General features: G+C 37.1%; 1 protein-coding gene across 1 annotated transcript in view; it reads right to left on the bottom strand.

Annotated features, from left to right (window-relative positions):
* tfap2d.L (transcription factor AP-2 delta L homeolog) overlaps window positions 1–24,287 on the bottom strand; it is a 28,603-nt gene extending 4,316 nt beyond the window's left edge. Inside the window, exons 1-7 of the mRNA XM_018262480.2 lie at window positions 24,008–24,287; window positions 22,790–23,287; window positions 19,035–19,095; window positions 6,710–6,875; window positions 5,442–5,560; window positions 1,868–2,009; window positions 416–529 (exon numbers count right to left, since the gene is read on the bottom strand). Coding sequence (XP_018117969.2) covers window positions 416–529; window positions 1,868–2,009; window positions 5,442–5,560; window positions 6,710–6,875; window positions 19,035–19,095; window positions 22,790–23,287; window positions 24,008–24,046 — 1,139 coding nt within the window. The 5' untranslated portion in view covers window positions 24,047–24,287. The remainder of the gene's footprint in view (window positions 1–415; window positions 530–1,867; window positions 2,010–5,441; window positions 5,561–6,709; window positions 6,876–19,034; window positions 19,096–22,789; window positions 23,288–24,007) is intronic.
* Between the last annotated feature and the right edge of the window lie 2,321 nt (window positions 24,288–26,608).

The raw sequence follows: 26,608 nt of genomic DNA, 5'->3' as shown, positions 1-26,608 counted from the left end.
TTTCAAATGGAATATATATATATATCTAATATAAGGGCAAGGAAAATATTAAACCCAGACACAGTCGAGATATTACGAGGCGGCTCAATAAGCTGCCTCCAAAGCAATCAATAGCAAAAAGATTACTTTGGGGAGATATTCCAAGCAAAACTTTCTTTTGCATATATTTATTAAATGCCTGGCAGGAAGAAATGAAAATTTCCCTGCAATCGGTGATAAATATTCAATACGATCTGTTTCCAAAATGAACGAAAACAAAGTCTTTCATCATGAATGCAGAAGAGACGTTCTATTGAGCTCCAGATAACTTTTTTTTATAAAAAATAGATGTATCAAAGTAAATGATAGATGGTTCTTTGGAAGCACGGCTCCTTTAAGAAAGGGGGGGGAACTTTCAGCGGTGAACGTAACTTACCTGAAATGCGTTAAATGCCTCTGAATGTCGAGATCTAGAATTGGTGTCGGTCTAGAGGATCCCAGGGGGGATCTGTCCTGGCTGAGAAGGTCTTGGAATTCTTTACAAATTTGCCTAGATTTCAAAGAAATAATTACAAACAGTGAGCACTGAAGATAGATTTACACTAAATAAGTACAAATTATTATTATTTAGTCATATATTTAAAGGAAAACTAAACTCTAAAAATGAATATGGTTAAAATACCATATTTTATATACAGTACTTATTGCACGAGGCTAAAGTTTGAGCTTGTCAATAGCAGCAATGATCCAGGACTTCAAACTTGTCACAGGGGGTCACCATCTTGGAAAGTGTCTGTGACACTCACATGCTCAGTGGGCTCTGATTGGCTGTTGAGAAGCTAAGCTTAGGGCTCGTCACTAATTATCCAGCAGAAAATGAGCTTCCCTGGCTGTAATATAAGCTGATGCTACAGGTTTGCTGATTATTAAATTCTGATGCTAATTGCACTGGTTTCTGTGCTGCCATGTAGTAATTATGTGTATTAATTACTAATCAGTCTTATATTGTGACATTTCTATTCTATGTGTACTGTATATTGTGAGTGGGTCCCTAAGCTCAGTAAGTGACAGCAGCACAGAGCATGTGCAGTGAATCAGCAGAAAAGAAGATGGGGAGCTACTGGGGCATCTTTGGAGACACAGATATTTACTGCTAAAGGGCTGTGGTTGCCTTGGGCTGGTATAAAAGCCTAACACATGGGGCAAATTTACTTATGGGTTAATTAACCCTCGATATTCGACTGCCGAATTGAAATCCTTCGACTTCGAATATCGAAGTCGAAGGATTTACAGAAATTTGTTCGATAGAACGAAAAATCGTTTGTTCGAACGATTAAATCCTTCGAATCATTTGATTCTAAGGATTTCAATCCATCGCTCGAACGATTTTTCTTCGACCTAAAAAAGATAGCAAAGCCTATGTGGACCTTCCCCATAGGCTAACATTGACTTCGGTAGCTTTTAGATGGCGAACTAGGGGGTCGAAGTTTTTTTTTTTAAAGAGACAGTACTTCGACTATCGAATGGTCGAATAGTCGAACGATTTTTAGTTCGAAACGTTCGATTCGAAGTCGAAGTTGTAGTCGAAGGTCGAAGTACCCAATTCGGTGGCCGAAGTAGCCAAAAAAAAACATTTGAAATTCGAAGTATTTTTTATTCTATTCCTTCACTAGAACTAAGTAAATGGGCCCCCAAATGTACAACATTTCGAGCTACTTCTTTTTCTAGGCTTTAGTTCTCCTTTAAGGCTACCTTTAAAAGTGGTGCAGTGAAATGGCTCCAACTGGAATTTTCAGGTTTCCAAGAATTGGGCAGCATCAACTCAAAACCCATAAATGATAATATTTATTAGATATTTGAGACCTTGTTCTGGAGAGGTTTTACTTACTTTGTTGCTAGGATCATCTTCTTCCTTGCAGTCTGTTCTTTCTGCTCCATGTGTTGTCTGGCCAAGTGCTCACCCACTGCCTTTGCTGGAAATTCTGTTTCACACGTGTACCCGAAATCTCTGGCCAAATGCAAAGCTTCCCCTATGATGTAGAAGGAAAGCATGGGAATTACGCACTGATGATATTTAGGCAATGTTTTTGCAGCAAGAAAATCAATATTCATTGTAACAGAATTGTGTAGTGTACCGATAAATATGTGAAAGGTCCTCTGCACACCTGTAGTTTTAGACCCTGTTTCAGGGGGGCTGACGAAGGGAAGGCGTGCCCCCCAAAACGTTGATACTGCTGGTGAAGCAATAAATGGGGTAGGCTCCCCAACTGCATAAATTGAGTGTGTTTGGCTCCATGTATTTACTGATAGTATACAGATAAGCCAGTTATTGTCCTTTGGCTAAAGATTAGCCCCTCCCCTGAGGAGCGGAGATTCAGGGGGTTATGTATTAAAATTTGAATGTTAAAATCTAGAAAAATTCAAATTTTTCGAGATTCATTATACCCCGATGCTTCAAAAAGCCCAAATCCTAAAATCCGTCGAGGTCCTGTATAAGTCAATAGGAGAGGCCCCTATCTTAATTTGAAGTTTTCATGGTCTGCACTGGGTTCAGCCCAAAAATATGACTTTTTTGGATTTTCAGGCAAAAACTAGAAAAATGTGAGCGTTTCTGGAAAAAAGTGAAGGTGTGCCCCCCAAAACGTTGATACTGCTGGTGAAGCCATAAATGGGGTAGGCTCCCCAACTGCATAAATTGAGTGTGTTTGGCTCCATGTATTTACTGATAGTGTACAGATAAACCAGTTATTGTCCTTTGGCTAAAGATTAGCCCATCCCCTGAGGAGCGGAGATTCAGGGGGTTGTGTATTAAAATCTCAATATTAAAATCTTGAAAAATTCAAGGTTTTTTTCACTAGAAAACTTTAATTTTTAGAGGGAAAAAAAAGTTGAATCCGTCAAGGTCCTGTATAAGTCAATAGGAAAGGCACCTATCTTAATTTGAAGTTTTCGTGGTCTGCACTGGGTTTTGCCCAAAAATCTGATTTTCAGGCAAAAAATAGAAAAATGTGAGCGATTCTGGAAAAAAGCCAAAATTCCTGTTTCCGCTTGATTTTGAGTTTTTCCGAAAACTGATAAAATCGTGTTTTTTAATTAATAAATAAGCTAAAATCGGGAGTTGGGTTGTGTTTTTTTTTTTAAATAAATCGGGATTTTGGTAAATAACCCCCTAATTGTCATAGCCTGAATGTTAAGGGTCTGTCCCTAAGGAGCATCGATGTTTTTTTGCTTCAATACAACTCACAGCCAGAAAACCTGCAGTACAGCTATATATCTCTCATCTGCTGCTTTAAATACCATATGCCCTAATGGGACATATAAAATAGGGTAAATGTAAAAACTAGGATATCAGAGTATATTTTATGAGATAACAAGAAGAAGACCATTCCCGTGTGCAAGAAGGAGCAACGGAACTATTGCAGAGTGCATTGGTAATGGGCCTATAAGGATCAACCTGAGCCTCAGTTATTACAGAGAATGCTGGGAATTGTAGTTTAACAGCAGCTGCCAGAGAGGCACAGGTTGCAGATTATATTTCTAAATGAGTCAAAAATGAATATATTGTTTTCTAATTAAGAAAGGATAAGACGGCATACGCCACTTGCTGCCTCATTTTATTGGCCTGCGTGATATAATGCTCCATTGAGAAGTCGCCACTTTTATTGCTTGCTGCACGGTGCTCATTTATTTTTACGGCCGAGCCTATACGAGGGCTTCATTGCACAATCATATAATCAGGTATAAATTATAGAAATTTACTAGGACATTTGCACACAACACGTTGTTATATTTTTAATGCTCTGCCTCTACAGGAAAGCAATTTCTGTTTCAATCAAGGGTGCCGTTCCTAAGAACATCTGATTTACTGCAAGTCTGATAGGGAAATATACTCATACGATGGAAAGCAGACTTGGGCACATTTAAAATAAATAGCAAAGGCGATATATTACATCACTTTATTGCAGGACTAATTATGTCCCGAGTTGTACACAGAAATGTTTAGTGTAAGCCATACCCTGGTCTATAGAGCTGACAATCAAGATTTTTGGTGTTTGAAGCAAGAGACTAAAGCGGGACTAATGTGGGAATCAGATTCTGAGTCCAAAGTTTTAACCGTTTAATATGGAATAACATAGAATCAGGTAATATGGAATCGGAATTGTAGATGCAACACCTTCAATAATGAAGCAGAGTTTCTTCGTTATATCTTCTCTCAGGTTCTCAAGTTCCATTCCAAGCCCATAAGTGTTCAATAGCAATTTAGATCAGTTCTAGACAGGGGCGTAACTACAGAGGAAGCAGATCCTGCAGCTGCAGGGGGCCCAGGAGGTTTAGGGGCCCCATGAGACCCTAATTCATATACAATCTCAATAAATATTGGTAAAACAAGTCAACCTCTAGACATTTCGAGGGACAGAAAAGCAAGTGAACCTCTAGACATTTTGGGGGATGGAAAAGCAAGTCAACCTCTAGACTTTTTGGGGGACAGAAAAGCAAGTCAACCTCTTGAAAGTTTGGGGGAGGGAAAAGCAAGTCAACCTCTAGAAATTTTGGGGGATGGAAAAGCAAGTCAACCTCTAGACATTTTGGGGGACGGAAAAATTATTTGCTGTGGGCCCAGCGATATCTAGTTACACAACTGGTTCTAGAGATATTCAAATTTAGGGTGAATGTGCATTTGCCTTGCTTTTTACCCTCTTAGCTGTGATCTTGTTTTTAGATGACCCTTGACCACATGTTTGACAACAAAGGGAGTTTGAGCCTAAAAAAATTTATTTTATACTATTGATAATATACCTACTCTAAGTATTGGAAAACACTGGAGAAATCTTGGTATCCAACTACTGCAACTGCACCCTACACAGACCCATAGAATGATCTTAAAGAGATACTGACACCAGAATAAAGTAGAAGCTGTGACTTAACCCAATTTGCGATGACAGAACAGTTTTAATGTCTCCTACGACCAGGAGGGTAACAGGAGATCCAGCAGATGAAGCACCTGCCCTGGTGACCCAATGATGTCCTGATTGATGTCTAGTTTCAGTTTGGGTGTCCTAAAATAATTGAGCTAGGAGGATCTATAATGGCTCTTTAAACAGCAATTTCAGACTCTCTGCAGAAGGGACAAATACAAAAACTCTATATATTTTGAAAAAGTTTATGTAAGGAGTCCAACCAATGGCCCTCCAGGTCTCATTCAGATATTGAATGAGGCAGGTAGAAACTCTCAATTTAGTGCTCAGCACAAACCTCCTTGTTATTGTATGTAGACCCAGGGGCAGTTGTTTGAACCAGTCTTCTACTTGACCAAATACATATAATTCTAGGTACATTCATAACATTATATATATAAAAATATCTGAACAAGGATTTGTACCCTTGTACTCTATCAAGAGGTTCTTGGGGTTGAAGGACAACAATCTTACGAACACAGGCTGAAAAATAAATTTCCCACTCACCTTCTACCAATGAAGTCAAAAGAGTGACGTTGGCAGCTTTTCTCCTTCCAGCGGGTAAATTTAAACCCAGTCTGTCAAGTTTCTCTCTCAAACAGCGGCCCCCATTTTTGGATTTTGCTCTATAGGAAATAAAATAACTTGGATTTAGAAGCTTTCTTATAGCCTGGCTGGAGGAGCAAGGGTCATCTAACCTTGCTGAGCTTATTTCTTTTCTTGTAAATCTATTTTTTTTCTTTTTTTAACAGTTGGAATGTTGTAGAGTTCTTTGGGTTAATCCAGGAACATGCTCCATGGTTTACAGAATATAGTGCCACTACAGTACTGATCCGAATAGAGCTCCAATAGAACAGCTACAGATATGATGTGGATGAGTCAAATTGAATCAAACATACTGGAAGATGAATGGAAGACTAAATAATTATCCCCACTATCAGAGTTCTGGTTGTTGGAAGTCCCTGATCCCCAACAACCAGATAGCACTTCACATTTCAGTTTAGATGGGCCGAATTGAAAGTCAACGCCACCCCACAGAAGTGTATCAGGTGGAAACTCAAGTACGAAATTCAATTTGAGATGCAATTCAGTTCAGAAAAACTTATCTCACTGGTTATCACGTGAAGACTCCGCAAAGTCTACGGGAAAAAAACTGGTTCTAGATTTGGAGAAAAGTTTTTTCTCCTTGAATTGAATCTTATCCATGAGTTTTCACATGATAAACCATGATAAACCATGAGATATCTTTTTCTCACTCAATTGAATCTGGCCAATTGTCAAAATATTCATGTCTACATTATATTCAACGTTTATACTATTATTAACTTCTTATACTACAGTTGACTGAAAAATCTAAGCTTCTGGTAGTCCTAAATCTAGCAATGGATCATTCAACCTCATACCCACCCTCTTGTCTAGCTTCCCTGCTCTACTCGATGCATAAAACTGAAATTGTTTGCTCACCAATTGTATTTTGAGTGAGTGAATCCCACCCCTCCAAAACAACAGAGAGCTGTTATGAGTCTGGGTGATTCTCCCAAGTGGTGTCAGTTCATAAAAATATCTAGAGAACCTCAGTTTGAATGGAAAGTATTAATTATTTTTACTATAGTTTATTCACTTCAAAAGTTCTTAAAGACAATCTGCACCAACATTCGCAAACCTCTCTTAAATAGTGTCACATCATATATCTGACTCAATGAAGGAAAACGCTATTGTAAGAAAAGACTTCATAAAAGAAACACTAGAGGAACATCAGAGGACCTATGATATACCTTCTCAGTATGCCCCCCAGAAGAGACGCATTGAGGCATTCTGGAGGCGAAAGGCGTCTCTTCACTTCTGCTATGGTGACTTTGTACTTTGAAGTGGAGCTTAGAAGGGATAGACGTCCAGGAACAGAGCAGAAGAGATCAGTAGGGTTAACCACACAGGTGCCACCTAGAGTCAGGATCAGGAACATAACATTGTTATTCTAAATAGGGAAAGGGATGGAAACATTATTCAACATGGTATTAGCCAACAGCTGGTAACCAGTACAAACAATTTACTCCACATGAGTTACAACTATAGAAGGACATTTAAATAAGAATAAAGGCTGAACGATTCACTAAAGAATAAGAAAACCTGTAAAACCTCTAAAAATGTGAGTTTTTTGGACAATCTGAAACCTCTAAAAGTCTGTATGTCTATAAAAAAAAGTCCAGCGAAGTTCCCATTGACCTTAACGGTGCAGTTTTGTATTAGAGTATTTCATAGTTTTTACACAATAAATCTTGACTTTTTAGAGTTTTAGAGAAATAAAAAAATAAAAATTTTTAGAGAAGAAATATGATTTGTGAGAAAAATTTAGCATGTGTGTTAGCATATTGGTCCCTTAAAGTGTAGGGTATTATGCTGCACTATCTTTAGACACATGGAACCCTAAATTTGTTATTATCCTTAACTAGGAAGCGGAGAATCAGAGACTTTTGTACTCTTGTTCTTCTCATCACCGTATTTCACAGTAACTGTCTTTATAACTCTGGCTCATTTAGTAAATCACATGCAAATAAGCTAAATTTGTGGATAACTCGACCGCTTTATCTGTTGTAGGAGCCCCTATAATCTCCCATGGTGACATTATAAAAAAATTAAAGAGTATTTATGCCTGAAGCTTTTGCACATGTAATAGAATATATTTCTGCACCATTACCATAACACTAAGGAAAGGTTTTATTAAACAAGCATGTTCTTTAAGCCTTCACCAGCAGCATTTTGGGTGTAAGGTTTCCAGCAACAGCATTTCCTAAATATTCCAAGTGCAAAGATGAACCCATTTATTTTATATGTACAGGAGTGCAAAATACAACGTTATGTGTGACCCAGAGCATGTCAGATGATGATATATATGTCAATATGGAATTTACTGCCAAGGAATAGGGTGAAGACTGTAGATATCTTTTCATTAGCAACATCTTCTCATGAGTATGGTCTTCCCATGAGAAAGGATGACTACTTGTACGGTTTCAAGAAAAAGCCCTTAAAATTACAATTGCAAAAAGTATTTATTTAGATGTACAGGAGTGGGTAACACAATATCTTGAGCATGTCAGATGACAACATATAGGACAGTATAGATGCAGAATTTACCGCCAAGAGGTGACTAATATAGATGTTTGCCTATTAGCAAGGCCATCCAGTTTAGGTTCTAAAGTACAGTCGGTTCATTGTAGAATGTGAAGTGTTCATTGTAGCTGTCTAATAGCAGTGGGTGTGGTGGTCATTCTACAAGGTTTGGTCAGGGCCACTTAGAACATACCCAGATGTAGAAAATATTGCATCAGCCATAGTCCCAGGAAAACTAAAACTCGATTTATCTAATTCACAAACACGAACTGAACTAATTTATCAAAAAAACAACTCGATAAATTTTTTTTAGTTGTTGCCAAAAAACCCAGACTTTTTCAGATTATCATAACAAAACCAGCAAAGATCACGACATCTTCAAATTGTAAAAGGAACATCTGCCTTCTACATGACCTCGACAGGTTTTAGCTGGAGTATTTTCAGATTCAGATTTTAGCAATTTTGGGTATAATGCATTTTTGTTTGTTTTTTCCTCTAAAAATTCGACTTTTGTCCCTTAAAAACTCAACCAAAAAAATCTGAGGTTTAATAAATAAGCCCCTAAGGGGGGGGGGGGTATTTACTAAAACTCGAATTAATCTCATTTTATTAATTAAAACAAAGTCGACCTAACGCTCATCCAAGAACTGAACTCATTTATCAAAAAAATCAACTCAAAAATGTTGTTTGGCGCCCAATTGTATGGTTTTTTTCAAGTTGAAAAGCCTGACTTTTTTGGATTATTGTAAGAAAACAAGTACAGATCAAGACATCTTTAAATTGTAAAAGGGATATCTTCCATTGACTTCTACATGACCTTGACAGGTTTTAGCTGGAGTAGTTTCGGATTTGGATTTTTAACAGTTTTGGGGTATGATAAATCTCCAAAAATTCAAGGTTTTTTTTCCTTCTAAAATTTAAGTTTACTCCTTTAAAAACTCAACCAGAAAAGTTTGAGGTTTAATAAATAAGCTCCTAAGTGTTGGACTCAACTATTACCCTAAATGACCTAACTGCTTGGCTTCCAGGTCTATCTACAAAAGCACATGGCCACTGTTCCTAAATCTCACCCCAAGTACTCTCTGAGCCCCCCACAATTTGGAAAACACAGATTTATGGATTACTGAGGTAGAATTAACCCAAGTACACCTAAAGTGAAAGGTTACATCAATCAGCCCTTCTCTAATGTGTCTATCTTCATTTCAGGTCCTTTGCAGAGATCTGAGAAGGTGTTTGAGAAAGGGCAAGGCCGTTGGTAGGAACATCCATGAAATTGACTATCTTTTATAACTAACTGATTAACTGAGGCTTAAAAATGAGTTAGATAGACAGGACAGAGCTGGACATGCTCATCTAAAGGCAGCTCCTTTCTGTAGAGTTTTTATCAATCAGGACGTATTTTAGTAGTGACCCATGGTTAGACAGGCAAAGAGATACAGATGAAGATGCAAGGATGCAATTGTTTTTTTATATAACTGCATAGACCCACTCATACATGCCACCCACACACACATGTACTATACTCTAACGCTGAAATCAGCAAAAGCTCGTATTTTTTGGTCTCGGCTCATACTTTGAAGACCACTGCTCACTATATATTTTTAATGTACATGAATGACAATTGCCCTGTGAAATAAATCATGAACAAGCCCACAAAAGAATCACGCTGGCAACAACAATCACATTGCTGAAGGCAACGTCTCTGCTGCAGCCCGATGCCGCCTGCATTGATGGGATTTATTATTTACTACATCTACGGGAAAGGAATATGCTGGCTCCTCTGCAAGGCACAGCTTCTCCTCGCCAATGAATGGTGATAAGGAGACAATCGTTTCTTCCGCCTAAGACAATAAAAATGAATGTAGGATTTGGGGTTTGAATTCCTACAGCATCGGAAGTGGATAAATGAAGGCTGAAAAAGAGTGGACATACTCAAAATGTGCTGCATGCTCTGTTGGCAGTGAATGGGTGATGGGCACAAGTGTGTATATATTATTCTATTAAGATATATTTTGTCCACCAGTGAAGAAAACACCAATAAAATCTTTAACTACCGGGGACCACTGACCCAGCAATCAGATAGAATAACCACAAGGCTACAATTATGTCATCATTTTTAATGTTTTCTGGCTTTTTATTTGTTTACAGGCCTTCTCCTATTCCATTTTGACTGGTTGCTAGGGTAATTAACCACGAGATAGAAGTCTGAATTTGAAGCCTGATGAATGCACAACAAAAAATGTAAATAATACAAAAACCAGAAAGGACAAAATGATGGGCACTTGCTAACTGGCCTACAACAACATGCAGATGTACATAATTAGCTGTACTACCCCTTTTATACATAGTGTCTTCTGTTGCCTTTGAAGTCTGATGAATCCCTGGGTATTTTATATGAAATTGAGCCTACTCAACTGAATCAATTAATGCTTGGCCACTTGGCCACTCCATACAATTTCCATTTGGCGTCTAGTATTATCCTGTATATTTCAACAATGTTAAAATGTTAACAATGTCAATTCCACCCATTGAAGCCTTTGCAGAACCCTAACTGTCCCACCCAGCATAACATAAAATCTCCAACTGGCCAGTTCTTGGCTTTCTGTAGCAACCGTCAAGAAAGGCGAGTCCAGCCATATTGGACTTGAAGAAACAGATTTGTATCCTTCTTTATTCTCTTTATGAACAATGAGCAACGGTTTAAGAATGTTAAACAGCTCATTGTTATCCTGGAATCTTTGTTGGCATTGTAGAAGAAACGACAGGTTGGCGTTTCATTGGTTCTATGTTCCTTCAAGGCAAAGGAGGGGTAAAAACATCTGTCTCAAAGACTTTAAGCTGTGTACTAAAGGACATGGAAGTAGCTTCTAAGGTTGTGATCCTATGGGCTTCCAAATCTCACCATTGGGTTATCATGAAGGACTGACGTGTCTTGACTTTGTTCATTAGCCTCAAGATGCCAATGTCTTAGATCTTCTCAGTCACATTCTGAGTATTTACCCAGGGAGGAGTGCCTCTGTGTCTCATATTAATGTGTTCCCTTGTTTGTATTCTGTCACTAGCTAATAAACACAATGTATTATTCACTTGACTAGCTGTGTTATCCTTCTCTGACTGATAGGCCTCAAGCTACCAGCTCAGCTCGGACATCTGTTACGGTGTTTGGAGCCAACCGAGGTCTTTAAATGAAACCATTTGGAAGTGGCTCAAAGCTCAGAAACTGACAAAGGAGTGGCACAACTGCTACCGGCCCTCAGCCCACAGTTTGGACAAAGGAGTTCTCCAACCAGTTTACTGGTCACGGTTCCATGGTAAACATTCATCTGCCATATTGAAGAAAGAAGGTCAACCAAAGTACACAGGGAAATTCGCAGAAGACCAAGAATAAATGAGCAAAAATGTATCGAGTGCATGTAATACAAGAACCCCTTTGTAACGATGAATATTTAAAATTACCGATAAGCAAATTTTTTCGCCAATTTTCGTCATGAAAATTATGCCTATTGACTCGAATGGGTAAAAAAAATTTAAAAAAATTGTCACCCATAGACAGATATATTTTTGCAGTTTATCGAATTTTTGGGGAAGCAAAAAGGATTCGCCAAGATTCAGCCATCACTGTATACAATATGTATTGTCTGATCTAAAGCACTGGCCATGGGGTTTTTAATATATAAATATCCTGAGCTTAAATATCTAAACACAAAGAAACCTAATGTTACGTTAACATAAGGTGAATGAGGTTTTCTGAGTGCGACTGTGGTTGATGCCGCAACAATCAGTGATAAATTTGTGCAATATAGTATACAGGTATCCAGAATGCTTGGGACCTTGGATTTCTGGATAAGGGATCTTTCTGTAATTTGGATCTTCAAACCTTTAGTCTACTAGAAAATCATATAAACATTAAATAAACCCAACAGGCTGGTTTTGCTTCCAATAAGGATTAATTATATCTTAGTTGGCAGCAAGGACAGGGAGTGGATCAGGGCTGGCGGGGCTCATGAGAATCGGGGCCCACCAGGTTTTTCCCGGTATCCCAAAGGCCCAGTCTGACCCTGTACTACACTTTCCTTTATATCATATATGAGAAGAGAGGACATGAAGCCTAAGCAAATCACCTCCAATATACATTACTAAGGTGTTCTGTAATTTGTCTTCATGGTATAATATTTATTACGCCCAATGTTGTAATTATGGTGTTCCATATTACCAACCTAAGCATTCCTGACACTAGATCATATACTTGCACAGTGAGCTCTGCATTAACCTATTTTCCATTAGAACAATTTGGGAGAACAGAGCTTGGGAGAGGAAGAGAAGGAAGGGGACGGAGGATAAGAAAGAGGTTGAGTGGAAGGAAACAAAATATTTTGGAGATTAGGTCAGAATTTTTGAGATCCTTGGTGGGATCTAGAAACCTCAAATACTGCACCCAAAGCAAGAAAGAAAAAATTGAAATATCTAGCTTTACCAATACTCCCAACATTACTTATGGTACGGACATGGGCAACCAATAAATAGTTTGGTTTAAGGACAAAAAAAACAAAAATACAGAAAGGCGATACATTTGTTAACTGAATCATAATAGTAGGAGCATTCATTTACTTCGTAGTATTCTTATTGTCCTATGTTACCCATCTTAGACCCAGAGTGACCCATTGCAAAGTGAATGATAGCAGAGCAGTGGTTCCTAAGTATGTGGGGTCGGCATCCTAATATATTCAGCTATAGGTGGGGGGGGGGACAAGATAAAGAGCAATGTCTTCCAGTGCTTTACCCTGATTTGGATGAAAATGTAAATGAAATAAAGTAAAAGATGTCAGTTTTTTGGGTTAAAATCCCTTTATTAAGGATCATTAACTCTTAATAGAGTTAAGAATATATTAAAGATAAACTGGCAACTGTCACCCTTTATAGTTCTAAGAATATCCAGGACACAAACAAGCACTCACCCCAAATCTCCCCCTAACTGGCCTTCAGACTGGGCCCCCTTAGCTCATAACAAGGTTACAGATATATAGAAACATTGGGGTGTCACCCTGCTATAGTTCCAGGGGTACCCAGGGTACAAATAAGCACTCACCCCAAATCTCCCCCTAACTGGCCTTCAGACTGGGCCCCCTTAGCTCATAACAAGGTTACAGATATATAGAAACATTGGGGTAACAGTCACCCTGCTATAGTTCCAGGGGTACCCAGGGCACAAATAATCACTCACCCCAAATCTCCCCCTAACTGACCTTCAGACTGGGCCCCCTTAGCTCATAACAAGGTTACAGATATATAGAAACATTGGGGTAACAGTCACCCTGCTATAGTTCCAGGGGTTCCCAGGGTACAAATAAGCACTCACCCCAAATCTCCCCCTAACTGACCTTCACACTGGGCCCCCTTAGCTCATAACAAGGTTACAGATATACAGAAACATTGGGGTAACAGTCACCCTGCTATAGTTCCAGGGGTACCCAGGGTACAAATAAGCACTCACCCCAAATCTCCCCCTAACTGGCCTTCAGACTGGGCCCCCTTAGCTCATAACAAGGTTACAGATATATAGAAACATTGGGGTAACAGTCACCCTGCTATAGTTCCAGGGGTACCCAGGGCACAAATAATCACTCACCCCAAATCTCCCCCTAACTGACCTTCAGACTGGGCCCCCTTAGCTCATAACAAGGTTACAGATATATAGAAACATTGGGGTAACAGTCACCCTGCTATAGTTCCAACCAAAGTATCCCCTACACTTCCTTCTCCATATCGCACAACTACAAGCAGATACCTGATGCCTTGGTACATAGGATAATCAGTGTGGCAGCTCAGTGGCAGGAGCAGTATGGCTGATGGCCTAGCAAGTGAGATTGGTCTGTTTTATTTAATCAAAATAAGATCTGACATGGCTGGCAGATAGAAATAAACGCATCACTACTTCAGTGTCAGTCACCTCTAAGCGATTTGACAATCGCAAGATCTTTTTAAACGAAAAGAGTTCAGATCATATTAATTCCCCAAAAATGTTTTGATTCAAAGTAGTTTGTAGTTTATTTTGCCCTTGGCAATCGGAGAGGGAAAAAAGGGAGCGATTGCCTATAGTCTTGTCCTCTTCCTGGCCTAGAGGCTAGAACAGTATTTAAGCTTTTTTGAAATTTGCCTGGGGCCTGCAGGCTTTCTGATCACACAGACTAACGGCAACTTTTTTTTTTATTTTATTTTTTTTAGGAGTTTGCCATTTAGATTACGCGAGAAAAAAAAATAAATAAAGACAGGGGCAAATGTCATCATGTTTCCCTTTGATCCCAATATTTTAGAGGCTCGTGAAAGAAAAAAACTCCAGCCCACTCCAAGGGTAAGTTATATCCTACCAAACACATACACGGATCTAAAGACGCCCACGAGTCCTTTATTTAAAACAAAATTAAAAAAAAATAAAAAAACGACTCCTGTAAATAGCAGATCTCTTCAGTAATTTTCTTTTGAAAGAAAAAAAAAAAAAATGGAATATGTGAATATTCAACTAGGCCAAGAAGCTGCACTCTATGAACAACATTAATATGATCTCTGCAGAGTTGGGTACTCGGGCTTATTAACATATCAAAAGAGATGCCCTGAGGCTGGAAGAAGCCATCGATGCACAAGCTCTAGGTAGAGTCAAGATTATTGGGAGTGATGGTTGGTGTTAGAGAGGCTGCCGGCAAAAATCCTGCACTGGTTTTTGTTTTAAACAGGAGCTGAAGGCAGGGGGATCTCAGCGTCTGCTTTGCTGCAATATAAACTGGGATTAGAAGCAGTAGGTACCAAAAAAAAGGGGCACTAATGTTCCCTACCACCCTGTTGGGGGGAAACATTAAACAGGGAGACAATGGGGAAGACAATAATTGTACCCAGACCCTAAAACCTAGAGGATGGCTGACCTTTCAGACCTCTTATCAACCAGATATAGATTTTATAATAAATACAGGACATTCCGTGTTCCCTTTGATCAACAGAAGTCCTTGAAACGGCACGATTCTATGTGGAGCGGGAGGTACATTTATTCTGGGAATGTTTCAGATGATACATTGAATTATAAATCAGTGCAGCCATTACTTTCTCTCTCTCTCTTTCATCCTGTAATAAAACGGCTGCTTCAGTCTCATTGCCCAAATAATATTGTAATTCATAAGGCATAGGCCTTGCGTTATTACCTATATGTATTAAAGTGACTGTTTCGTAGGCGTTCAAGTCAAGATTTACAAAAAAATCTATTTAGGATATTGCTGGAAGTCAATATTAGAATTTAATAAAAGGAGGAAATGGAAAGAAACAATGTCGGTAGAGAATGAAAGCGACACTGTAATGAGAGAGGAGTGAAACTACAGAGAAAGAAGACCCTGCAGTCGCATAGGAGTGTGGGGACCCAGTGAGGCCCTCATTAAAGGGGAAATATCACGAACATGAAATTTAATATAAGCTTCATCATACTAAAATAAGAAACTTTCTAAATACAATCAATTAAAAATTCTGCATTGTTTATGAAATAATCAAGTTTATCTTCACTATTCCTCTCTCATCATCTGTTTCTCTTCATTCTGTCTTCATGCAGCAGTTGGGTGTCAGATATTCACTGACAGTTAGATCCAATATATCTTATAGGAGGGCTTCCTTTCCTAGCAGATGTATTAGAGCTCACTCAAATAACTGATTCCATTACAAACAAAATCTAACAAAATAACTGCCTTTTGCACAAATCCTGCATGTAGAGAGACGTGATGTCTGGTGAGTTTAATAGAGTGAGCTCTAATACATTAAACTGACAACCAGCTGCTGAATGAAGAGAAACAGATGTTGAGAGAGGGATAGAGAAGATAATCTTGATTATTTCAGAAACAATGCAGAATTTTTTATTGATTGTATTTAGAAAGGTTCTTATTTCAATACGCGGAAGTTAGTTCCCCCTTTAATAAATAATTTCAATATAACTTGACAAAATAGGACAATTTCGGGGCTCTAAATTGAATTTGCTGTGGGGCCCAGGAATATGTAGCTAGGCCACTGAGTAGGGAAATAGGGAATGGCTGGTGAACAACTGCTGTATATTATTACAGATAAAGTAGTGCCATCACAAGGAGCTCATTTAAATCTGCTGCATTTGTACTTTGGCTTTGGGGAGTTTGCCAATAACCAGGCTGATTAAACTGGCTGATTTGGGCTCTACCTGTATCTTCACATTTTTCTAGTCCAATTCCTAACTGTGCACTGTTGTGCTAACCTTACCCTACTCTGTCTTGGTCTTATTCAAGCTACGTGACCTGACTGAATCCAGACCCCTGGACTATTTACAACCCACCTTAATTACTTTTATTATCTCTACAATTTATCTCTGTCTTTCTTTAGCTTTCTAATTTATTGCCCATAAACCTTTTAAAAGGTAAGGGCACACAGGGAAATTCGGGGAGATTAGTTGCCCCGGCGACAAATCGCCTCTTCTTCGTGGCGACAATATCCCCGAACTGCCTTCCCCTACCTTTCCGCCGGCTTAATGAAAAATTGCCAGCAATATGGCACTCGTTTTTCCGAAGTTTTTGCGTGTGGCAACTTCGGGCGACTTCGGAAAACAAAGCGCCATGAGTGTCATACCGCTAGCGATTTTTTCGGTGGGAAGTTAGGGGAAGGCAGTTCGGGGATATTGTCGCCCAGAAGAAGAGGCGATTTGTTGCTGGGGCGACTAATCTCCCTGTATGTCCTTACTAACAGTATATATGCTGTGCCTTTCCAGCTTTCATTTGTATTTAGTCTGACAAAGAGGCCTGTGTGCTCCGAAAGCTTGCAATTATTTCTTTATTCAGTTAGCTAATAAAAGGCATCACCAAACATGACATATTCTGCAAGATGTAAGAAAGAAAGAGAAAAATAAAAACCAGGAAGGAGCAGGGACAGAAAGAGAAGGTAGATATTTATCTATATGATCACATTAAATGGAATTAGTAATATTACTTACGCCTATTTATTATACGGTGCAGTTGTACCATAGAAAGGGATAGATTGCAAACCAGATTTAAACACTGAGCTATGCAGGAAGAAAAGAGCTTACAATCCATGAGACAAGGGAATAATTCCGATGGATGGAATGTTCATCCAAGGGAGACGCCAAAATATAAGGGAGACAAAGAAAATATGGAGGTAAACGTGTAGCAGGGAGAGACACTGACACTGAACACACTGCTCAGCCGAGCCAAGCGATTGTAAGCTCCTAATAATGAATGAAATTGCGAGAGGCGCTGTTCATTTCAGCACCAGGGACTGGGGAAGGAGCATTGAGTCGGTCCCACGCTTTGTTGTGAGCTGCACTCTACTGTACCAGCTGTCTGTCTCATTAAGGACATATACAGCCTCAGGCTAACAGTTAAAATATGCGTCTCTCCAAGCACTGCAGCCAACACCAGCCACTAGGAATAGCTCCCCCTGCTCCCCTGGATATAGTCCTACTTGTATTCTCTGGCACCCTTATTGTGGGAACAAATATACTGCTAGCACCCTCACAGGTGTCAGTATATTTATAAATATATGGTACTAAACTGCTATATACATACAATAAATAATAGGCTTGATAAAGGGTCTGGAGGGCCCAAAACGTTGCCCGTTCGGTTTGTGTTTTTGGGCTAAATAAATCACTTTTTTGCATCATTACAACTGACTTAGTGTGCTGCTGGTAATTTGACTTTACACATACAATAAATAATAGTGACTGTAATAATATCCGATATGAATCATGTTAATGTGTATGTATATATATATATATATATTATATATATATATATATATATATATATATATATATATATATATATATATATATATATGTTTATGTATGTGTGTGTCAAACTACAGCATATCTCTAATTTAATATTACGTATCTGTCTTATGGCTACTCATTATCTGTCACTTACCGATTGAAATGTCCAAACCAAAGGCTGGCGGCGATAAGGAAACTCTTATTCCACCGCATTATCAATTGAAACCCTAAACTACATTACGGGTGTGTCGGTAGATCAGAAATAGAATACCAAATAGAAGAATAAGGGGCACGGCAATGGGCGAAATTAAAGGGGAACTATCGCGAATATTATTATTATCTGTAATATGTAAAATGGAATATAAGCTTCGTCATACTGAAATAAGAAACTTTCTAAATACAGTGAAATAAATATTCTGTATTGTTTGTGAAATAATCAAGTTTATCTTCACTATCCCTCTCTCAGCATCTGTTTCTCTTCATTCTCTCTTCATGCAGCAGTTGGGTGTCAGATATTCATTGACAGTTAGATCCAATATATCTTATAGGAGGGTTTCCTTTCCTAGCAGATGTATTAGGAATCTGAGAAAATAACTGCTTTTTGCACAGATTCTGCATGTAGAGAGACATGATGTCTGTGAGTTTAATAGAGTGAGCTCTAATACATCTTCTAGGCAAAAGGAGCCCCCCTATAAGATATATTGGATCTAACTGTCAGTGAATATCTGACACCCAACTGCTGCATGAAGAGAGAATGAAGAGAAACAGATGCTGAGAGAGGAATAGTGAAGATAAACTTGATTATTTCAGAAATGATGCAGAATATTTAATTAATTGTATTTAGGAATTTTCTTATTTCAGTATGATGAAGTTTAAATTAAATTTTCATTTTCGTGACAGTTCCCCTTTAAACCCAGCACTAGCTCTGCTGTCAATGCGACATTTGTGCCATTTCACCACCAGCGACAAAGCTTGGAAAAGTGCTAAGTAAAAAGGAGGCATTTGAATCGCGAATAACGCCTTGACATTTGTCAGTATAGCTAATTATATCGAATATCAGCCTGTCCTGTCGCCTGGGACGCGCGGTAATACGCTAGTGACTGTTTGGATGCGTAGAAATGAAACTTTGCGTAAATGCGCGGGGGAATGATCGCGCGGATGAGTTGTGCGCTTACACTTCCCGTTAATTAAACAACGTATTAAAAAAAACAACTTACCTCTCCTGATCACTCCGCCTTGACTGTTGAGAACTAATCCGCACTGGGCCTCCACCGAACCCTTCAATAATAGAAAGGCGCAAACTGTGAATATGTCTGTTAATGCCCAAACATTCACCCAGTATAATCGATATTCATTGGGTTCTTTTTTATATAGCGAATACTAATTATATCTTTTATGTATCGACTGTATATAGAGTCATTTTATACACATTGCACCGATTTATTCTCGATTTGCGATTTGCAAGAGACACTCCATTTGCGCAACTGCGTCTCCTGTCCTTATCTCTATTTCGTTTCTATACAATATAATAGTTATTTTTAGAGTCAAATGTCACTTTATTAAATACTGCAGTCTCCTTTTTTTTTCTAGACTGAAGCAGTTTATTATAATATTTATTTAATATATCCCCCCATCTATCTCTCTTTCTGCGTTTTTAATCGGTTCTCTAAAAATACTCCCCCAAAAAAACATCCAAGCCCAATTTAACAAGTAATTTTGGTGCATATTTCATACATTCACATAGAAAATACATCCCAAAATGCCAACACTCCCAATGCATGCAGCTACAGCCACTTCAATTATTATTATTATTTATTAATAATAATAATAATAATAATAATAATAATAATAATAATAATAATAATAATAATAATAATAATAATAATAATAATAATAATAATTAAATAATTATTGTTATTATTTTTATTATTATTATTATGTGGCCTCTGCTCAAATTTACTATAAATCCAGTATATATTCCAAAATGTCAAATAGCTAAGTTACAATTCTTTATTATATATTCGATAGACTATAGGAGTCATATCATTGGTGTATTGGACACAGGGAGGACTTGATACATTTGTAACACATATATTTATATATTTGCACATACAGACCTATATTATTATAGACACAATGCAAAAGAGTAAGGGATATATATATATATATATATATATATATATATATATATATATATATATAGATATAGATATAGATATACACACACAAATATATATCCCTTACTCTTTTCCATTGTGTCCATAACAATATATATATATATATATATATATATATATATATATATATATATATATATATATATAGAAGAGTAAGGGATATATATATATATACATACACACACTTATATCCCTTACTCTTTTATATCATATATATATATATATATATATATATATATATATATATATATATATATATATATATATATATATATATATATATATATATATATATCCCTTACTCTTTTCCATAAATTAATTTTAATCTGCGGGCTGATTAATGGTATTTCTGAGAATAGACTAATTAATAAGGCCACATAATTAAGTGGAAAATAGTTTACAGACAAAAGTCTCCCTTAGTAACTAAGCAGGCCCCAAACCTTGGGAAAGTCTAATCCCAATCAGTGGAAAAGTCTGTTTTTTAAACCACTCATTTAACTCCTTAGATTTTTCTTTCATCGCCATCATTTGTGGCAGAAGGAAAAGAAAAAAAAAATACCTCCAGAAACAATAATTCTGAGCCCTGAGCTGATTATGAAATCGATAGATATATATAAAAAAGGAGAAATTCTGCATAAATTAGCCCCTGTGATTGGACAAGGTGTGACAGGTTTCATTGTTGCCCATGGAAAATCTTTTTAGGAGACTGAAAGATGCGACTCGCAGGCCCCAGACCCTCTACATCTGTTCAGTTTGACTTGTAAGCGCCCTGCAAATGTATCCGGGGGGTTCCCTTCCCTTCACTGTAAAAATGACACTTGAAAAATGACACTTTTTAGATATTGGAGTGTTGATGCCACTTTTCAACTGAAACATTTTGAAACAAATTCTGTGCCAATATTTTATGATCAGACCCAAATACCTCGTTTTCCTGCTGAATTCCTGATCTCTGGAAGTTTACGGTTTCTAAATAATTTGCCTAGAGGAGCAGCTGCGATTTACTGCCTGTGGATTAGTCGCTGTTTATAACCAGCTTTATTATTCCTTGTGCTGTTTGCTCGGATGACATTGCATAAATGACTGCTTGAATGGTATTAAGTGGCGAAATTGGATCAACTACGGTGCTCTTTTTGCCTGGGATTTAGCCATTGTCTGCCCCCCTTAGCAAATTCACTAATCCCTTCTTTCTGAGACAAGAGCCACGCTCAGCCCTTGCTAAAAGGCAAAAGAAAAGGGGGAAAAAAAGAAACATTTGTACAGATAGGGGGGGAAATGAGCAGCAGACTGTGCCTGGAAAAGGAGAAGGGGATAAATCGGATCCCCTATTGAATTCAATTATTATTCCCTTAAATAGACTAGGAACTGAGACTAAACAGGAGTCTAAAGTGATTTAACGGAGTAAATAAAAGAGAAGTCACGTTGGACTGACCCAGTCACCCTGCTCTGCTGTTAAACAACCTGCTCCCAGCCATGTGCAGGGAAATAAACTATATATATTATTTTTATGATTATTATTTTTAGCATTATACATTATTATTATTTTTATTAGTATGTTTTATATATTATTACTTTTTATTATATATTATATATTACTATTGCTGTTATTTTTATTATTATTATTATTTTTGTTATTATATATTATTATTGTTATTATTAGTAGTAGTAGTAGTAGTAGTAGTATATATTACATTATTATTTTTATTATATATTATTATTACTAGTCATATTAGTATTATTATATATTACATCATTATTATTTTATTATTATATATTATATATTGTTATTTATTTATTATATATTATATATTATTATTATTATTATTAGTAGCATTATTAGTATTATTATATAGTACATTATTATTATTTTATTATTATATATTATTATTATTTATTATTATGTATTTTTATTAGTAGTAGTAGTTAGTATTATATATTACATTATTATTATTATTATTATTATATATTATTAGTAGTAGTTGTAGTAGTGTTAGTATTATTATATATAACATTATTATTATTTTTATTATTATATATTATTAGCAGTAGTTGTAGTAGTAGTATTATCAGTATTATTATATATGACATTATTATTATTATTTTTATCATTATATATCATATTATTATGATTATTATTTATTTTTATTATTTTTATTATTATAAAATTATTTCCAGAATAATATTAGCTTTGCTGGCACTAAATAATACATTCTTCAGATTTTCTTTTTAGTATAGAATATGCCCTATTGTAGTTCGCTTGATACATTTAAACCCTAAATTAGTGGGAAAAAAATAGAATTTTAAGCAGTCTTTCTATAAACATGAGTTACTAATTATCAGCGGTTTAAACGTGACTTGTTATTATATTAACTTTTGTTAATATTTTTTTTTTTACACTCTGCCCAGGTAGGTTTGACTTTTGAAATCTATTTTTACTAAATTGTTTTCAAGAGCGAGAACCAGCGGCGCAGGAACAACTACAGCTTCCAATGGCCTTATATTGGCACATAACCTTATGTATATTAATTAAAGACGCATTTTTAATCCATATATTGGAACTTTGCTGGAAACTTTTTTTAAATTTATTTCTGTGTTCACATCCCTGTATGCCCCAATTTCCCCTTCAGATTTGTTGGAGTTCAGGATAAAATAAGATTTCTTTATGGAGCCACGCCCAAGCTAATTAGGAGTGTTCAGGGGAGAGAGGGAGAGAGAGAGAGGGAAAGACTATACGATGCGGTCGTTCGATTAAATCGTACATCGAATTGAATTGAATATAATATTATTATTTTTTTTACCTGGAAATCGTCCCCTCCTGCACCTGAAAGCCCCAAACTTGATCCTGGCAGGAGTCTCTGGTCTGGGTGCATGCCATACTGGGAGCCATGGCTCATGAGCGACAAGTCGTGCCTGCGATATGCGTCTAAGCAGCCAAAGTCCCTTCTTTGATCGTCCAAGCAGGAAGACTTGAGAGCCCTGGCGTTGTGAAGGTTAATAAAATCGGTGGGCTCCCCATGATGGATCTGCTGGTAATATTGCTGGGAATGATGGAGGGAATTTAAGGAATAGGCGTCGGCATTGACAGTTGGGTGACTGTGCTGGAACTCATAGTGGAACGACTGGTGGTGCAGGGGGTTATATTGATGATTAGCAGAGAAATAAGGAGAAGTAAAGTCGGTGCCGGTGGTGGAGTAAGTTAGAGGAGAAGTGGAAGAATAAGCGACAGTCGAGTTGGCCACAGACTCCAGACAACCGAGTTGCATCAAACGATAACTGTTTGATCCGTCGTGACGTATCTGGAAGGAAGGGAGAAAAAGACAGGGAGAAAAAAAAAAAAAAAACAGGTTTGTCGTTTTAAATAACACACAGGACGTTGTATTTTCTCCTGTGCGACTAAATCGTTTTCTTTTACATATTTCTCCTACATCGATCCATTTTACAATTTCAATGATACAAATAAAACTCAAAATCATGGCAGAAAAAAGAAATAGAAAACGCACAAATCGCATCAAAGTCGCAGGGAAGCGACAGATCAAGGTAAAATCGACAAGACAATAACATTCTATTCAAAGTGACCCCCCCAACATCAAAGCAAATCAAACTTAACCGGATAACACAAAAGCAAATTTCCGCAGGTGAGAAAACCCCAGTCGCTCCCAATCTTAATCGCAGCTTCTGTCCCCCCCAGACATTTTATCTGATGCCCACAAATGATTCATTCGTTTGCAACATGCCTCAATATTAAGTCTTTCTCTATAAGGGGATTATTTTTTTTTTGTATCCGTCTCTACCACCCCCCTCAATTTCGTTATAACAACTGTTGTATTGAGCACAATTGTGCCATTCCAGGCGACAGATGTCATAACGAATTTCTCTCTCCCCCCCCCTCTTTTTTTTTTGTAATATCTGTAAATTTTGGGGAGGCACACTGTAACGGTTAAACGGATTAAGGAGAGAAAAATAAAAAAAAATAAAATCTGTCATAGAAAAATAATAAAAAAAAAACAACTAAATACCTCTGAATCGTGGACCAGTCCTGGGAATGAAGTTGACATGATTTTATTTTTTAAAGGGTTGGTCTTTTCTTCTTTCTTTTTTTTGTTTCCCCTTCGACGAAATTCTGTAGATTCGAAGTTTGTGTTTATAGATTATATATTTTTTTCTCCCTAATAAATACTCGTTCGATCTGCCACAGACGCAAATGTCGGTTTCTCCCCCGTAGTCTGCTAGAAAAATCCTGTAGCAAAATATTTTCCCCTCTGCACTAAACCAGCCGCCTGGATGAGATTTTGTACTTGCTGGGTAATTCTTTAGCTGATGTCGTAGGTCCCTTGGTAATATAGAAGTTTTGAAAATTAAGCATCAGCAGTGAGGAATGGGGAGGACAATAGATAGAAGAGCTTTATCCCAAGAGACACGGAATAAATATTGTATCTTCCCCTAATAAGGAACTGTGGGATCTTTTGACAATTTAGCCATTTTTTCTCCCCTCTCTCTCTCTCCTAATCTCTTATTACTTTATCTTTACAACAGATCTATACCATCCTGTGCCATTTCCTATGATTTGCCTGTATTTATAGTGGTTGGACGCCAATGTACTGCTCAGATGTTGGACTTCTAATATTAGATCGTCTATAGGGATAGTCTTAATGCTTCTGAGACTGTATATTTGGGTGTCTATATCTTTATATATCAAATACTTATACATATAATGAACATAGTACAGACCGGATGTTTCGTTTCCTTTCAAATACACTTCTATTTTTAAAGGATATTCATACACATATCTAATATATATATATATATATATATATATATATATATATATATATATATATATATATATATATATATATATATATATATTAGAGGTAGCTCTATATATATATGCAGAGGTAGAGGTAGCTCTATATATCAAATACTTATACATATAATGAATATAGTACAAACCGGATGTTTCATTTCCTTTCAAATACACTTGTATTTCAAAGGATATTCATATATATATATATATATATATATATATATATATATATATATATATATATATACAAATTCGCAATCTGGAGCACTCCCAAGTGATCGTCACTGCCTAGGTGCTGGTTAAATTATAAATAATCAAAGAGGTAAATAAACCGCACTGCCAGGACTTCCATAAGATGTGAAAAAGCAAAAATTATTTTATTTTCAACGTTTCGGCTCCCAACTTAAGCCGTCTCACCTCCTGAAGACGGCTTAAGTTGGGAGCCGAAACGTTGAAAATAAAATAATTTTTGCTTTTTCACATCTTATGGAAGTCCTGGCAGTGCGGTTTATTTACCTCTTTGATTATATATATATATATATATATATATATATATATATATATATATATATATATATATATATATATATATATATATATATATATATATATATTAGGAATTAATCGTGACAATATACTACTGTATCACAAGCTATAGAGAAAAGCCCACACTCTGTTCCATTTATATGACGTGGAAAGCTCCCCATTGAAGCTCACTGATGTACATTAGCCCTGATAGCATCAACCCACTTGTTGTAAATCAATTTACAGCAGGCAAAAAAATAAATAAAAAAAAAGGAACATTAAAAAAGAGTTGAATGCATAAAGAGATAAGGAGGACAAGTAATCAGGGATAGAAATTAGTGATCTCCTGAAATGAGTAGGGAAAAGATCCAGCCTGAAGATATAGGGGATCCCCAAACCCCCTTTGTTTAATTGGTTTCTAATGGGGCTTTGCTTTCAAGTGTTAACATAAGGAAGGTGTCTTAATAAAAAGCCGCAGGCAAACAAAGGCTTGAGCTTCTATCCACCCTGCCAAAAGGAGAAGGGAGGAATGAAAAAAAAAAGAAAGAAAGAAGGAGGTCAGGATTTGCTGGGGCTGCTGTTGGACTGCTAGTCTAAGGAGCTGTCATTCTTTCTTTCAGCTAATGGACAAAGGCACACGCCTAGAGCTCAGCTATTGTGTGAGCAGTCAAGGGCATCTCACTAACTGCTACTGGGGTCAACAGGCAAGCCCCCATGATTAGCAGTCTCATCAAACCCAATGTGCTGCACTTTAGTCACCAAATAAAGGGAATCAGGGAAGGGCACAGGAGAGCACGTCACATGGTCTGGGAGGGGAGGGCTGGGGAATTTGCATTTCCATTTTATTCAATTGGAAAAAAGACATTTTCAATAAAAAAGCTTGATTCTGGGAATAGGGAGAGATCTACTCAGCAAGGAAAAAAGGTTGTAATAATTGACTATAAAGTTATCCACATTACCTGGCTGACAGAAGGTGCAGGGAGTTGCACCTTCACTAATTCTAAATACCTCCTGTTTATTTGGCTCTATCACACCAAGATAACACAGAAATAAGGGTAACGTAAAGATAATTTCTAAAGTCGACTAAGAATTTGTAGGAAAAATATCAATAATTCAGTTTATAATGAACAATAAAGGCCAGAAAGTGATGGCAGCAGAATGTTGGCATAGAAAGAAAGCGAGCTGCCAAGGCTGAACCCCAGAAGCAGGGACATATGGGCATAGTTTGTAAGCTCTTGTGCCCATCTGTGATGTCTGGCTGCCCCACTCTCCCTCTATGAAACTTTAG

Source organism: Xenopus laevis, chromosome 5L, assembly GCF_017654675.1.
Source record: "Xenopus laevis strain J_2021 chromosome 5L, Xenopus_laevis_v10.1, whole genome shotgun sequence".
NCBI classification, from domain to species: domain Eukaryota; kingdom Metazoa; phylum Chordata; class Amphibia; order Anura; family Pipidae; genus Xenopus; species Xenopus laevis.
This window is presented reverse-complemented; position numbering and strand designations above follow the sequence as displayed.